This window comes from Perca fluviatilis, chromosome 13 (genome assembly GCF_010015445.1).
Source record: "Perca fluviatilis chromosome 13, GENO_Pfluv_1.0, whole genome shotgun sequence".
Classification (NCBI taxonomy): Eukaryota; Metazoa; Chordata; class Actinopteri; order Perciformes; family Percidae; genus Perca; species Perca fluviatilis.
In genome coordinates, this window is record NC_053124.1 from 25,672,400 (window position 1) to 25,688,162 (window position 15,763).

General features: G+C 40.0%; 1 protein-coding gene across 4 annotated transcripts in view; it reads left to right on the forward strand.

Annotated features, from left to right (window-relative positions):
- Positions 1 to 15,763, forward strand: part of atp9b (ATPase phospholipid transporting 9B) — a 50,746-nt gene that overhangs the window by 12,041 nt on the left and 22,942 nt on the right. For all 4 annotated transcript variants that reach the window (XM_039820445.1, XM_039820446.1, XM_039820443.1 and 1 more), the window contains 8 exons: positions 263 to 314; positions 1,859 to 1,953; positions 4,496 to 4,576; positions 6,337 to 6,412; positions 8,172 to 8,248; positions 11,321 to 11,481; positions 11,618 to 11,760; positions 15,295 to 15,407. In XM_039820445.1, coding sequence (XP_039676379.1) covers positions 263 to 314; positions 1,859 to 1,953; positions 4,496 to 4,576; positions 6,337 to 6,412; positions 8,172 to 8,248; positions 11,321 to 11,481; positions 11,618 to 11,760; positions 15,295 to 15,407 — 798 coding nt within the window. The remainder of the gene's footprint in view (positions 1 to 262; positions 315 to 1,858; positions 1,954 to 4,495; positions 4,577 to 6,336; positions 6,413 to 8,171; positions 8,249 to 11,320; positions 11,482 to 11,617; positions 11,761 to 15,294; positions 15,408 to 15,763) is intronic.

Genomic DNA, 15,763 nt, shown 5'->3' on the forward strand with positions numbered 1-15,763 from the left:
TTGATACTATAAAACTCCTACTCACCTGTTAAGCATGTGATCTTTGGTTTTAGCTCAGCCAAAATGAAATGCAGCTGCTGCTAGAAAGTTAAATTTCCATTACTGTGTCTTAGACAGACTTTTAAAAAAACGGTTTCTCCTTCACCCTCCGGTCAAGGTATTGACCCTGTTTAATTATTCAGGAAGATTCAAAAGGCTTTTGCCACAGCGCTGAGTAACACACTGCCATTTGCACTCCTGCTTTTTCTCTTTCTTTTTGTAGAACCAAAGGATTCCTGCAGACATGATATTCCTGAGAACGTCAGAGAAAAATGGTGAGCTGGCAAAATGTTTGTGTAACTTTATCAATGTGAAGGAGGACGGTGCTGAAAAGTTTTAATCAGCATCAGCAAAACTCCTCCTGGATTAATCCTAAAATGGAGTAACATTAATAAATCTTTGCAAATAGATGGAATAGTAATGCAAAAAATAAAATACAATAATCAGACAGAATGCCTTACAGTTGAACCTTGTGTGCCCTGTGGCACTTTAACGAACTGCGTCAAGATCATTTGGGTGAGAAATGTGACTTTTCCCCACACTTCCAGTCCTTTGACATCATCTCCAAGGCAGCCTGTGATTCATATGATTTATGTCACATTCTTCTAGTGACTGATGATGCAAATTCCAATTAATCAATGAGCTGCGTCAGATCCTAGCTCTTTTCTAGGGGGCATCGGGAGGAAATGTTCAGAGGACATCATTTCCATCAATCTTTGATGTGCCAATATGCTTGGCAGGGAGTTGTTGATGTCTTCATGACTCTGAGACACACACACACACACACACACACACACACACACACACACACACACACACACCCCTTTATCTTTCACATATACAGCCTCATATACTTTCACATAGTCGTACACACGCATCTCAGTGATGTTATGTGAGGAGCTGAAGTCCCATTGCAGCAGAAGGAAAGCATGAATCATCCTCATTGTGCTAATGTTGTCCATCATAGTTAACCCTCCAGGGATGGTTTATAGCTGCCCTTTACCCTCTCTGTCACATAGTTCCTCTCATCCATCAGTTTCATATGTAATATTACCTCAGATCAATACAGGTCACGACTGCTCAACGTTTGTCAGACCTTGCGGTGTCCACAACAGCCACAGATATTCTCCGTTGTGGATCAGGCTATAATGTACTGTCCTGTTGGCGATAGACATATGCTAGTTTATTAAAGTAACATCATTTTACAAGCTAAATGTGTTTTAATGTTTTAATATACAATGCCTCACAAGGATGTGTGACATGTATATGCTATATTTAACCGTGTGAACACAAACTGCAACCAATTTTATTAAAACCGTCTCATGTTTGTTGGTTGAATGTTGTTTAAACTTTTAGAACCTCCCAGGGTTTCCAAAAATGCTAATATTTAGTGCTGAATTTTATTGAAATATATATAAAATTATACTAAATCATCAATTTTCTGAGTGAAATTGTGATACAGCCACAGAAACCTTTTTTTATCTTAAAGTGAGACTATGCAACTTTTAAAAGATGAAAACATAGTGTTCCTCCTACAGATGAAAAGTTGAATTCATAAGCTGTAAAATGCACTCTTCATCATTTCAACGCATTACTTGGTCTGGTATGACCAGTTGCTAATATTGGAAAACTTTAGATAGATAGGGCTGTGTAACTAACATTACCGAGTCAGTTTGCTGACTTTTATCCACTTGTGCTACCATTAGGCTTCGTTTTAGCATTTATGCTAATTCTGTAAATGTAATTTGTGGCCGAGGTTGTCGTTAACCATGTAACAGACACAACAGGCTTTACAGCATTTCTGTCCCTTTTTTTTCAGGTGGATGTTTCATCAGAACTGATCAGCTGGATGGAGAAACTGACTGGAAACTGAAGGTTGCTGTTGGCTGCACTCAACGACTACCAGCAGTGGGGGTATGGATACATTACGATGTAGTGACTCTCTGGTAACAGACAAAGGGATTGTGAATGAGTGTTCTGTTATCTCTAAAAGCATTGCTCATCAAATGAAGTTGTCTGGCTGTGATGGAAACCTAATCACTGATGACAGACAGGAGGAACAGTCTGAATCTGACAGCAGCTTCCTTTAACTGGAGGCGATACTCAACACTTAAGATTTAAGTAGAGTCAATGTTTTTTTTTTTTGTTGCCACTTAGTGTGATCAGAGAATTAAAGTTGCAGCAAGTCATTTGATGATTGAGCTTTGGCATCCATATTGGGTTTCAAGACACCTGAAGATAGCAAGAGTGGTCTTCACTTTAGCCTCTATGTAACCTTCTCACAATGTTATCCCTCAATTTTGGATTATTTATTCATTTGATAATATCTCCCAAACTCACCTTTAGTCAGAAGTCAAGACAGATCAGTTCCATGCTCTTTTGTGATTGTTCTCAGGCAGAAATAAGTGCTTAATTTCTCTGATGGTAAAAAGTGAGCACACTTTGACCCTTCATATGCAGGCTTTTTTAACGCAGGAAAACGAGCTAAAACTAGGTCATAGACTGCTTTCACATTGCCAGTAGACGCGTATGTCTTTCTGTTTTTTTATTTTATTTTGGTGTGTCATGTTTGACGGAAAACAGGGTTAGTACAAACACAACACACCAGAAACACTAGAAAGCAGCATGGAGGCCACTGCAAATGTTAAGGTGGTAACCTTTTTATTTATATCCGTTACCTATTCAGTCTCTCTTTCAAACTCGGTGCCAACTTATTTGGGCGCTTCTTGCACGGAGACGGGCGGAATTTGTCACTGAGATTACAAAGAGTTGCAGAAGTTACAGACGGAGGTGACAAGCGTCATAGCATCGTGCTGTGCAAAAATAAGCGTGTCCACCCGGGTGTCATGTTTCCCCCACTGCCAATAGAAGACGGAGCCGATAAATACTTGTGCCTACTGCAGAATCATCGGTCCTGGGAAAGAATTCCGATTGTAACATTTCCCACTAACGACAAAGGCCAGATTTTAGTGTTTTTTGCCCAGTGGGAAAGGGGCTATCCAGTAGTTTTAACTCAGATTTTTAGTCAAAGTCTGCTGTTCCTGAATACTAATGGATGAGCTCATGCTGTATGCACTGGATAGTAATAGTACTTTGAAATTTCCATAAAGCTAGGTGGTCATTCTAAGAACAAGTAAATTATATCATATATGTCTTTTAAGTTTCAAAACCGCCAACAACTTGAGAGTACTGACTACATGTCTGCTTAAATCACCAAATGAGTCCAGTTTGTTCAGCAGCCACATTGATCTCTCTGAATGCATCAAGATGTCACAGATTCTCTGAGCCCATTTCTGTAAACTGCTGGAGCAACACTACTCTCCATTGGGGGTTCAGTAAAATAATCTTCCCTGCTCCTCTTTAACCGCTCTGCCCATGTTCTCACCAGGAGAACACTATCTGAGCATGGCTGAGGGTTGACTGGCCGCTGCAGAGGCTGCCTGTCTGAATAATTTAATATTTACAATCAATTTTGTTCCACTTGGGGCAAAAAAAAAAGGCCGGTGCTGGGTGCTTTACAGGCCAAGGCTGCAGTCTTACTTGATGGGATGACTCAGAGAAATGGATGATTAAAAAAATTATGGTTCAGTTTTTATTATTGTTTCTTTTTTTTATTAATATCTAAACTGCTTCCACATATTTATGTCATTTCTGTTCGGTTGCATCCAATAATGTGTGTGTATATATATATGTATATATATATATATATATATATATGTATATATATATATATATATATATATATAATATATATATATATATATATATATATATATATACACATACACATACATACATACATACATACATACATACATACATACATACAGTACAGGCCAAAAGTTTGGACACACCTCATTCAATGCGTTTCCTTTTTATTTTCATGACTGAAGACTATTTACTTTGTAGATTCTCACTGAAGGCATCAAAACTATGAATGAACACATATGGAATTATGTACTTAACAAAAAAGTGGGAAATAACTGAAAACATGTCTTATATTTTAGATTCTTCAAAGTAGCCACTCTTTGCTTTTTTATTAATAAGGGGAAAAAATCCACTAATTAACCCTTAAAAGGCACACCTGTGAAGTGAAAACCATTTCAGGTGACTACCTCATGAAGCTCATTGTTCCAATAGCAAGTGGACCTTGAGTTAAGATTATTTTGTCAAACTAATATTTCCAAGGTTAGGAATTAATTTTCATCCTCAAGTACATTTATATCATTACAGGAACTCATCTAAAGCGATTTTAATGGATTGCTGCGTTGTGTATGTATTAGCACTAGTATTATTATTGTAATGTATAGCCTAACATGAAAATGTTTGTCCTTTACAAGAAAAATATGGTAAAATAATCACTGACTGTGGTAATTAATTAAATAAGACTGTGTCTGAGTTTTATATTCTCCTCTTTTATATCGTCTCCCTTTTCTGTCCTGTCTCCTTGTTTCAGGATCTCTTCTCCATCAGCGCCTATGTCTACGCCCAGAAGCCTCAGCTGGACATCCACAGTTTCGAGGGGAACTTCACAAGGGTACAGTAACTCGTTGACATTTTTATAACCTGTTAAACACATGCAGAGTTTTTCTATAGAAACTGGATTGACATGAAGATGTATATCACTGCAATGTGTTGACAAGCGGCGACAATGAGATCTTGTGTGTCCATCCGGGCCTGTTGTTATCTCCATCAGGCATACCTCTTACATCACAGGCAGGTTCTCGCAGCTCCAGCTCCATCCATCCCGCTCTGCTTGTTGCTCAATGATTTTCTTTTTTCTTTTTTCTTTTTTTTTTTATTAATAGCAGATTAGCGCAGCCCCCACAGAGAGGAGAGCTCCAGTACAAAGAGAGGCTTTGTGGGCCGTCTTCACTCTTGGCCACACACCAGGCTTAGTGAGCGAGCACTTCCTCCGCTCATTCATCCTCCGCGGCCTTCCTTTGCATAGCGTGTGCTTTTAGTCTGAGCAGGATGGGAAAAAAAATGGGTTCCCACAGATCCGCAGCAAATGAACTTACCTATTTATGAGGGTTCCTTTTTTTTTTGTGAGACGTATATGGTGGCTTTGTTTCTGGGGTCTTTATTGAGACCCTCTGCAGTTATGAACACCGTAGTATGATGCCAATGTCAGAGCGGTCAAGCATTCTGCAACCTGCCATTTATTTTTCATGCACCTCTTCCCATGTTTGAGTGGATTGACAGGATGTGGGTGCTTAGGTATCATAATTATCATATCAGGCTGGCAATTTGAGCCGAAACTGGAGCCTTGACTCTGCGCTCCTGACTCAAGCCATTTCCAGCTTTCGTCTTTAGTTAAGAGAGGGGTAAAACAGGGGGGAGGGTGAAATAAGAGGCTCTCCAGGGGCTTATTTATCACTGAAATCTCATCTACATGCACTCTCTATACTGTTTTTAAAAGGAGCCTCTATCGCCATGCCAAATCTAGTGAAAGTATTGATAAAGGGACCACTGTATTGCTACAGTCTGCACAACTGTGTCAGGTGCTTGTGAAAATTAATGGCACAGCAGAGCCCGGCCATTCTGGTCAGGCTGTATGCACTCCTAACTGTGCTTGTTTTTCTCAATTCTATACACAGCTGAGATTTTTTGTTTTCAGGGAAATTTGGTTTGCCTTGACAAAGTGGCATCAGAGAATAAAATGGCAAAATATATCATTTCACTGTGCGATTTTACTCTTTTGTGTGAGATTTTAGCAAAATCACCACTGCAGTGTATATATACATAGCTGAATGTACTGGTCCAAAAGTTGGCTAATTGAAGAAATAAATTTACAATGTTTAGGTATTTCTTTCAGGCAGGTCTCTCTCCTCTGCCACTCAGTTTATTTGATTTGATTTTCTATGAGTTTCAATAAATGATCTTTTAAGAGTTCAAATCTAGACCAACATATTTACAAATGTACAAGTCCTGAAAATAGCAGACCCTTTAACAAACCTGTAGCATTAATGTTTTAACTATATCTGGGTGTCCTGCTGAAGTATATGCATTTTTGTTTGGAATTTATGTTTTCGTGCCATGGTGCATTGACAACAAATCTGGCATTTCTTGTTAACCTTTTCTGAACTACAATGCCTATAATTCATTGGCTTTAGTGTTAGTTAGAGAGTTGAATGGACAAGCAGTGTCCACACAGTCTCAATCTAAAGATAAGAGAGATACCTAGCTGCCCTGTTATACTTTGTGGCACTATACTGCCATACCATAGTCATACAAGCTTAAACAAATATACACAAATTGCAAAGTAATGTTTTTCCTTTTTTATTTCCCCTGTAGGAAGACACAGATCCCCAGATCCATGAGAGTCTGAGTATTGAAAACACTCTGTGGGCCAGCACAGTCGTTGCATCTGGTAAGTGAATGACAACTCTTATTTCTTCTTTTTATCTTGAAATGAGATGTAGGATTTTTCCAGGGGAGGTCTGTAGAATGGCTGACTGTGTTTATTTAATGTATGGTCGGCTGCTCATTAAATCTGTAGCACGTTTGTCAGGAAGTCATTTTAAAACCTTAGACTAGATTCAAATACTGTATCTCTGCATCAAAAGGTATGTTTCCATCCACCTGCTTTTATGATCAATCTTAATTTATTCATAAAAAAAAAACCTGGAAGTGCAAAAAAAATGTGTCAAACATTTTATGTACTTTTATGTTTCATGAAAACGTTGAAACCTCAAACACCTTGACTTCATGGAACCCTATTCTGCTTCTTCATCTGTACACAGAGCATTCATGTCAATCTGAGACTCACCATTACATGCAACACCCCAAAAGGAAAGACTAATAAAAAGAGTAGACACTGGTTCAAGCCCAGACAGGGACCCTTGTTGAATTTCACCCCCCTCCACCCACCATAGTAGCAAACAGCAGAGTAAACGTAGATCAGAAGAGACACTTTTCTATTCACATACATGTGGTTGATGGCTTAAAACCTGTGCAGCATTGTGCTTGTTGTGTTGCACAAAGATTCATGGCCTTAAACCTTGAAGGCGTTTGGTTTGATACTGCTATGTGCTTGTTTGAAGTACTCTGAGAATACCCATAGTTGAGGTAATTCTCCCTTGCGGCAACTTAGTGATTCCTCGCAGAAAAGGTTGTGTCAGTTGAGAGTGTTTGTGATGCTCTCAGCGATGGCCACACCATTGATTTGTGGTGTTGCTCTCCCCTCTGGCCTGACCTTGACCAGAAAAAAAACAAACACACACACTCGCACAAAAAGCCTGACTTAGACCACTTACATCATCTCTGCTTGGGAATGTCATTGTCCCTCCCAAGCTCCTCCTTGACAGACACTTCATCGCCTTTACAGTGGCATTCTGGGCACTTAAACCGGCCCGGATCACCATGTATTCACTCTCTTATAGGCCCCAGTCCAGCTGTGACAAGAGAATTAGTTGTTCGCATATTTAAATTGAAGCCCCTCTACATGCTGCGCCACAAACCCATTTGTCACATTGCTCAATATTTCTGAAGTTAGAAGTCAACGAGACTAATTCATCACCTTTCTCCTCAGGACCTGTAACCACTGGTCTCTTTCCTCTTCCTCTCTTCACATGCACTTAACTTTCCTCCTTTTGTTTTCTACCCATTTTTAACTTTCTTGCCATGTTTATACTTTGGGGATTTCTGGTGCTAGGTTTATTATTGCCTTTGCTCTCCCATTAAGCTCATTTAATATTAATGACTCATTAATCCTTTGTAATAAGGCCACCGTAATGAATTGGCAAATAAAGATGGCAGTGTATTGATCAGGTTTTATGAGCTCCCATAGGGTGGCTGAAGGCCGTGAGAGTCTAAGCGTATTAAACTCCTGTCTGTTGGCTTGAGTGGCAATGAGACAAAACTGCCTCAGCTCAGCCTTATTGTGTTTCCTCTCATGCAGTTCATCTTACTTGACCAAGATGAGTGTGTGCATGTATGTTTGTGTGTGTGTGTGTGTGTGTGTGTGTGTGTGTGTGTGTGTGTGTGTGTGTGTGTGTGTGTGTGTGTGTGTGTGTGTGTGTGTGTGTGGGTGTGTGTGTGTGTGTGTGTGTGTGTGTGTGTGTGTGAGATGGTGGGGGTGGGGTGCAGTTAATGAGTAGCATTACTCTCCTTGTCTCTCTCCTTGGCAGGCACGGTGATAGGGGTGGTGATCTACACAGGCAAAGAGACCAGAAGCGTACTGAACACGTCCTATGCCAAGAACAAGGTGAATACTTTTAAGCTTGTTTGTTTTTTCTGCAGGGAAGACCGCAAGTTCTGTGATTTGTTTGAGAGTCTTAGGGGTTTTGGTTGCAGATGCTTTAAATGCAAGGTTGTTGTTTTTTTATAACAAACTATGTTATGATGATACACTATGATTATTGATTAATGTGCAGACTAATTTCTTGAGATATCAATTAATAGTTTGTTGTATAAAAAAAATCCGAAAACCACAATAATTTACTAAATCCCAAGATGGCATCTGACTGTTTACTATCACATAAGACAAAGAAAAGCAGCAACTCGTCACAGTTTAGAAGCTGGAACTCTAATATTTGTGATTTATGCTTAGATTTGATTACTAAAACTTTTGCCAAAAAGGTTTCTGTCAATGGACTAATAGTTTAGGCTCTACTTAAATCAAATCGCTGACAGCACTATCACTAACAATTTTTTTCTTTATGCAATTTGCAATGATTTCGGGGAAATAATAAATGTGAATTTTTTTTCTTCGTTCTTTTAAGTATAGCCAAAGAAATTTAGATGTTTTTCATGCATTTCCCAAAGCATTGACAAAAATGATTAAAGGCCTGTCACTGCCAGTTCATGCCAGCATAAACATACATGTTTTGTAAAAGCTGCAGAGGGTGAAACACCTCACACAAAGTAACATCTGTTCCAAGTTCCCCTCATGCCACCGTTTTTTTCCCCTGCCTCTAATCACTAATCAATCACTATGGCGAGGTGGTTTTTTAACCTTGACTTTCTAGATAAAGTTGGACCTGTCAATGCAAAAGGTCAGCGTCGGTTGCTAATTAACCAAAAGGGAAATTAACTAACCAAGGATTTAAATGACATTTTCAGCAGAAAGTTAATCCCACAGAATCCCCATCGAGTGTTTTGTCCCCAGATTGTGGAGATTAATGAAAATCTGATTCTAAACATATGATTCTACCTGGAAGATGGTTAGTCTAGATCGACACAGGTCAACTGATAGAGGCGGGCATCTGCTGGATCTCAGAGGCAGTGTTTTGGCTATGAGGCATCCACCATGCAATGCATTTTACACACAAAGTTATCACCTACAACAGTCTGCACTACTAAAGCTCTCTGTGGCACAACATAGCCCCTTCCTACGGCAGCACGATTTTGACACCAGTGTCTTTTATTAAGAACGCTGATGTGGCCGGTCGAACGGCGGGGGCCACTGTTTTGTGTAAGCTCGACAGTTGAGAGGAATTCAATATTTCAAGGAGATGATGTCAGAAGTGCCAATATGGAGACTGGAGATTGGGGGAGAAAGTCGATACAGTGTGTCTAAAGTCGCAAGAACGTTTTGGCCTCATATAATCTGTTGTGACACCGGCCAGGACAATGCCTGCAGTTGATCAATCTGACAGGACATCAGACATAGATTCACTCTTTGTCTCAGTATTGTTAGACAGACCTCTGTCTGAGTAAAGAAGCAGAACAATGTCATTTGACAAGAGGCTGCTCTTCAATTAAGATTGTTTGTTTGAAGTACATATCTAAGTCCCGATACTCTCTCTTCACATTTCTCTCAAACTGTGTGGAGAAAAACAATAGCAACTTAAGTTGTTTACTAAGATCTCAAGAACCAATTTCAGTTTATTTTCTTGACTTTCTTGATTTGCCGGTGTCTCAAGCACTAACTAATACACTACTTACTGACTGAAGTCCTGATATTCTTTGCTTTTAACTCAATGAATATTCATGTCCCTGGGCTGCAATTCTTCATCAAATTTCACACATGCTAAAATACAAGCCACACAGGCAGATCTAATCATTCCTTTCACTTTTAATGGCTTGGAGATGAATGGAGTAAAATATGCACTTTTTTTATTCATTGATAGCATCTTTAGGTTGAGGTAATTGAGTCCTTTTCCCCCCTTGACTGAATGAATAATGACTTCATCTGATCCCCGGCAAGGCTTGGAAAATTTAGACTAGCCATTGTTCAAGCAGAAGGGTATCCTTTGCTTTTCAGGCATGCACTGTGCTCTCTGTCTTAATTTTTCTTCATTTTAATCCACCCAAACCCCCTATTTTTCTCAATAGCTCAATCATGAACCATGTAGTGAGGCTGTGGGGTTGGGGTATACCCACCCACCCGCTCGCTCCCCTTACCCTTCCCTTCTCCGCACTCTGCTACTGGGAGTTTAACAGCAACTGATAAATCAGTCACACTGGTCTCCCAGCTCTCCCAGTCCTCAGGGGAATGGGCTCGGTGGGGGTTGAGGCAGTGGAGGAATTTTGCTGCTTTTTATATGTGCTTGCCCCCTCCCCTCCTTTTCAGAGCAGTTCCTTTATTTGAGGGAGGAGAGATGTTATGTTCTGCTGTTTTTGTAAGCGTGGTGCGTCAGAAGAAAGCCTTCTGTGTACAGGGCTTTGCTGTGAGCGCTGCCAGAAAGGGGAAGGGCAGTTCTTTATTTGACATCTTTTTCCCACATGCTCCATTGGCTGGGAGATACACTTGAAAAATAAAAGACAACTCTGACCCCTTTTTTGTCTTTTTTTTTGTTTGTTTTTTTCCAGAAAGCCATCTCAATATGGGAACTTAATCTATTTTTGAGGCCTTTTGACCTTCTGTTGCATTCAAGGACAATAGTTCAGCATGACAATAATGCAGCTTGTAGTTTACCACAAAATAGTGCACCCAATAAACCTATTAATGTCGTACACATGGTTTGCATGATAAAAGCCTGCAGCTAAGAATGTCTTTCATTGGCTTTGTTTTTTCTCCCTGTGTAGCATATTGTAAGGCTTTGGGAGCAGATGGGAAAGTTACAAAGAGTCTACTCTAGTATAAGCTGTCACAAAAGGAATAAAATGTTTACTCCAAATCTCCAGTCTGGACTTAATATTGTAAGTTTACAAATTGTGTGATTCCCATTGAAGGAAAACATCACTCTCCTCAAGCTTTAGACTTAAGGAACAAACCTAATAAGCACAAGATTAACTTTATAATTAATGCAACGCTAACCTGCTTAGGGGAAATGAGTAGGACACTGATGATGTAATATCTGCTGTTTTGACCTCTGACCTCTTGTCCTCATAGGTTGGCTTACTGGACCTAGAGCTGAACCGCCTCACCAAAGCCCTGTTTCTGGCCCAGGTGGTGCTCTCCATTGTCATGGTAGCAGTGCAGGGGTTTGTGGGTCCTTGGTTAAGCAACCTATGCCGATTTGTCGTGCTTTTCTCTTACATTATCCCAATCAGGTACTTTGTGATTCTCTTCATCTTTTTTTTTTTTTTTTTTTTTTTTTTTGTGACCACGTACCAGATCTTTAATTGCGTTGCTTTATTGTTATGTGTTCCTTTTGATAGATTACAGATTTGTTTTTCCCGTATGTAGTTTGCGTGTAAACCTGGACATGGGCAAGTCAGCCTACGGCTGGATGATCATGAAAGACGAAAACATCCCCGGCACTGTTGTGAGAACCAGCACCATCCCAGAAGAACTGGGCAGGCTAGTCTATCTGCTTACAGACAAGACAGGTAGGTGACACACTGAAGAAAGATTAGATTTACAGTAGATGTTTAGTACTTAAGTTAAAGCAAAATTATACTTCACTTCAAGAGGGCAACTGGCTATGCACGTTCTGATAGCAGAATGATGGTGGCATCATCATCATCATACCATGAAAGATCTGTCACAGGGTGAAATAATTTTGTGTCTATACTGTAAGTTTTTGGTTTTATGTTCAACAATACTAATAACTCAAAAAAAAAAAATACACAACGCATTGCCCAATTTTAAACTACAGATGACACTATTGAAAAAGTGTAGCACACATTCAATCCTTGATCACGGCTGTGTTAGCAAGCATGCATAACATGTTACTCTGCGCCGGACATGAATGCATATCAGGTGTTCTGTGGAATTCACTTTCTTATTTCACTCACAGTTCACTCTCTTTCTGAAACAAATAATGTAATATATAAACCCAATAAAGCGCAGGTCTAATCCCTGAAACTTGAATGTTAACTTTAGGGTCTCACATCTCCTGTAAGAATAGGCACTCGCTCATAAAAATACAAACACTTGATATATTGATATATACATACATCATAAATTCACATTGAAATAAAGCCACTTAATTTGCGTTTTAATAACAATCTTAAAATCTAATCTAAGACATGTGAACATTGTAAGGTAAAAAAAAAGGAGGTTAGTTTAAACAAATCTTCTGAATTTGTGTCATTTAAACCTATTTCAACTTATCTAATAACAAATACCTGCTCTTTATTTATGCCAGACAGTGTGCCAAAGTGATAAACTACTGCTGTGGTCCTAACATGCTTCTTTGTCTTACCCCGCTGATCTAGGTAGGAATAGATTAGCTGTAGAGCCTATTTATCCAGGTTGATAGGTAAAGCACATGGAAAGAAGAACAAACAATCAATCCAATAGAACTGGTTAACCCCATGGCTCTAATGTTTTCAGAAGTTAGATGCCCTCTAATCAGCTTCATGCTCTATCGACACACATTCTGGCAACCGACATCGCCTCGTTTTCCAAATAATTTTTTTCTATTAGTGTTTGAATATTCACTCAGTCTTTTTGTATGCAATGTTGTTTCTTGTCTGTTAGTCAGAGAGGATATGCAGTCCACATTGGTAATGAGATTAGGTCAATGAGAAGGCAGTCACACAACCCTGCAGGTCCCATTATGCGTTGTAGGCCGTCCTCTGGGGACAAATTATCTTCTCTCTCTCTCTCTCTCTCTCTCTCTCTCTCTCTCTCTCTCTCTCTCTCTCTCTCTCTCTCTCTCTCTCTCTTCTCTCTCTCTCTCTCTCTCTCTCTCTGTCTCTCTGTTTGTTCAGAGAATTTAAAGAATTATATTATTTGAATATATTTTATTTTTGCTTCAGTATGAAGTAGTGGCTGTGTGAATAAAACATCTCTGACGTATTTTTACCCCAGACAGTCTTAAAGTGATGGTTCGGAGTAATTTCACCCTAGGGTCCTTTGCACCATGACCTCGAGCCAAACACCCCCCCAGAAGCTTTTTTCACCTGGGTCTAACATTGGGAGAGTTAGCGTAGAGTAGCGTTAGCCGCTGAATAGCTTAGCGCAGAGGCTAATGGATCCGAAGTGTCTCTTAACATTACCCCACTAATAATGCCCGAAATGATACCAAAGGTCTACACTAGTATATATAGGTTATGCACTCATAAAACGATGGATTGTAAAGTTTGTAAGTACACCAGAAGGTTATGTAAATAACACTTGCCTGCTGGCTTCTGCTCTCTGCTGTTGTTGTTGCTGCTGTAAGACGAGTGCTTAGGGACATCTACAAATTACAACACCGAAAGAGATGCAACAAAAATATTTTTAATTTAACTTATTTTTTAAAAGTAAGTGCTGTAGTATAACTAGCAGGAGACAAGTAATAATTGAGGTAAGTTTGGAGACATTACCTTATTTAATCATTAAATTAATAAATATTTTTGTTGCATCTCTTTTCGGTGTTGTAATTTGTAGATGTCCCTAAGCACTCTTACTGCCCGGTAGTAACAGCAGCAGCAGCAGCAGCAGCAGAGAGCAGAAGCCAGCAGGCAAGTGTTATTTACATAAACTTCTGGTGTACTTACAAATTTTACAATCCATCGTTTTATGAGTAACGCATACCTTTATACTACTGTAAGACGTTTGGTATCATTTCGGCTTATTTAGTGGGCTAATGTTAAGAGACACCGGATCCATTAGCCCCTCGCGCTAAACGCTATTCAGCTGATAACGCTAGCACGCGACTATCCAATTTCGACCCAGGTGAAAAAACATTGGGGGCGTTTTGGCTTCGAGATCATGGTGCAAAGGACCCTAGGGTGAAATTACTCCGAACCATCACTTTAACCAGCTGACATTTCTTATATGAATACTCTCTTTATTTATTTTTTTCCTAACCTTTATTTATCCAGGTAAGTCGATTCAGAACAACTTCTCATTTGCAACGACGATCTGTCACATTCACACAGTTACACATTCATACCTGGAAGCTGCCTGGCACAACCACAGTCTGATCTGCTGGCCACTGGGCAGCTCCACTGGAGCGGTTGGGGTTAAGGGCCTTGCTCAAGGGTACTTCAGTTGCAGTAATGAGGGAGGGACAAGCGCTTCTCTTTTCCACTTTCCCCACCCAGATTGTATCCTGTCGGTCTGGGGATTGAACCGGCGACCTCCCGGTCACAAGCATGCTTAACCATTAGGCCACCACTGCCTAACTCACAAGCTTTGTGTTTACAGAACAGAAGAACTTAACATCTTACTTTAATTTAATGTATAGTCAGCATGTCATTGAAAGACACATTTGGTCAACTTTTTTTTTTAAGATAATTTTTTGGGCTTTTCCGCCTTTAATGGACAGGACAGGTGAGAAAGGGGGAGAGAGAAGGGGAAGACATGCAGGAAATCGTCACAGGTCGGAGTCGAACCCTGGACATCTGCGTTGAGGCATAAACCTCTAAATTTATGTGCGCCTGCTCCAACCACTGAGCCAACCGGGCCACCTCAACTTTTGATTAAAGAGACAGAGACGTATGAATCAGCCATAGCAACATATTGGCCGATATTCGCTCATTGATATTTCACGTATATGACGATAAGTAACAAGAAATTGCAGCACAGAAATGCCAACCTAGGCTTCAGTTAATTAGGAAACAATGTCACTAATATATAGTTTGTCCACTAGAGAACACTGACATTTTGATTTTCCAACTGTAAAATGTCCTGCTGAATATGGGTCTTGGTCACAATTTAACAAAAAAAAAAACCAAGGTATTCCACCACAATTCTTGTGTACTATCTTCCGATACAAATATCAACATCAGTGTCGGTCTCCAAATTCCAGTATCAGTTGAGCTATACTTTTGATGCTTCTGACAATAACACAAATAAGAGCAAATTTAAAAAGAATTATGTGAAAAAAATTATGGGAAAAACAGTAATGGAAGAATAGTGTAAAGGTGATGTAATTTGCTTATGATTTGTTAGTTTGTAATGGTCTAAAGCGGTCTTCTGAACTGCAGGCACTCTGACACAGAACGAAATGGTCTTCAAGCGGCTGCACCTGGGAACAGTATCCTACGGCACTGACACCATGGATGAGATCCAGAACCACATTGTCAAGTCATATGCACAGGTAAGATGTATTACCGTACTCTCCAATAGGGCTGCAACTAGTCTCGCTTTGCCAGACCTTCCTCCACAGCGGTGCAGAGGAGGGTCTGGCTAGTCCACACAGCATTCCGGGATGGGAGCAAAACTGCTCTGGTTTATTGGCATGTCTTTAAACCAATCGCAATCGTCATGGGCGGCGCTAAGAGCCGAACGGTGCCCCGGTGGCGCCGCAAAATAGCCTCGGGAAGGAACTTTTTGGTGGAACGTGTATGTTCAAAAGTTGTTTTAGTTGTGCAACAGAAAACTCATATTCAACAGTTAGTCTGCTAGCTGTCTGGATTTACCCTGCAGAGATCTGAGGAGCAGTTAACCAGAGTC